Raw genomic sequence first — 1,171 nt, forward strand, 5'->3', positions numbered from 1 at the left:
TTCCCTACTTTGCTTTTCAACCTCAGCAGTACTTGCTACCAAACCCTGCTAACTTCTAATGCAAAACTAGGTCTGTAAAGCACTTGTGCTCCATAAAAGATCTTTCTGTGTTCTGCAGGGACACGTACAGCGACAGAAGTGGCAGCAGCTCCCCTGACTTGGAGATAACAGAGCTGAAGTTTCCATCAGTAAATCATGACTGATTCCTGGTAACTTCTGATGACCTCAACCTCTTTCCTTATGGAAAAATTTCCTTGCCCAGTCTTTCCTGTTGGAATCTGAATGTTTCACATGAGCTGGTAAAAAACAGACATGCCATGAAAAGTGCTGGTGCTCACCCAGGTGTTCCAGATGTGCTGAGGGATGCATAAAGCCTCATGGCAGTGTAGCAGGTGGGGTTGGGTGCTCCCTGAGCAAACCGAGGTGTAATAAAGTATTAAAATACATGTAGGGGTTTGAGATTAAATTAAAATAAAGAAACAAAGCACAAATACACCTCATGTTCCTGAGAATGGAGGCAAAGCTGAGCAAGAGATTATTGGATATAGAAAGCTTAGGAATTTGGGACCATTCACTCACCTTTGCCAAACAATCAGTTTGAAATAGCACTTGTGCACTCCCACAACATGATCTAGTGGGAGGTGTCCCTGCCCATGCAGGGGGTTGGAACTAGATGATCTTTAAGGTCCCTTCCAACCCAAACTAGTCTGTGATTCTATTCTATGATTAGCTGTGTTGCCCCACCCCTTGGGACAACAAATTTCTCTTGTTAAACCCGTGGGTTTCAGCTCCAAATTGGAACAGCTGCTGCAGATGTTACATGGATGTGAAAACTGGATATACATAATCCAAGTCTTGGAGGGGGATCACAAAAACCTGGTGGACAGATTCACCAGCAAAAAAGGTGGATTGAGCACTGAAATGGGTTCCCCTTTGTGCAGGAGGTGATTGTGTATGTGAAACTTTTTCCCTTTGCTGTGGCTGGTTTTGTGTGGTGGTTTTGGAGAAGTTAAGCATCATTTGTGCACATGCATGTCAAGTGAGAGCAGGGGTTTATTTCTGAATGCCAGGGGACCAAGGATGTCCAGCTCTTCCTCCCCCCCCCTTTCCTTCCTATAACTGATTCTTGCAAAATTAACTACAGAGTGAAAATGAGGGTTAGCTTGAGTCT

General features: G+C 44.3%; 1 protein-coding gene across 1 annotated transcript in view; it reads left to right on the forward strand.

The window, feature by feature from the left end:
• CTPS1 (CTP synthase 1) overlaps positions 1 to 203 on the forward strand; it is a 15,342-nt gene extending 15,139 nt beyond the window's left edge. Inside the window, exon 17 of the mRNA XM_010004696.1 lies at positions 119 to 203. Coding sequence (XP_010002998.1) covers positions 119 to 203 — 85 coding nt within the window. The remainder of the gene's footprint in view (positions 1 to 118) is intronic.
• Positions 204 to 1,171: the final 968 nt, after the last annotated feature.

This window comes from Chaetura pelagica, unplaced genomic scaffold (assembly GCF_000747805.2).
Source record: "Chaetura pelagica isolate M959 unplaced genomic scaffold, ChaPel_1.0 scaffold639, whole genome shotgun sequence".
NCBI lineage: Eukaryota > Metazoa > Chordata > Aves > Apodiformes > Apodidae > Chaetura > Chaetura pelagica.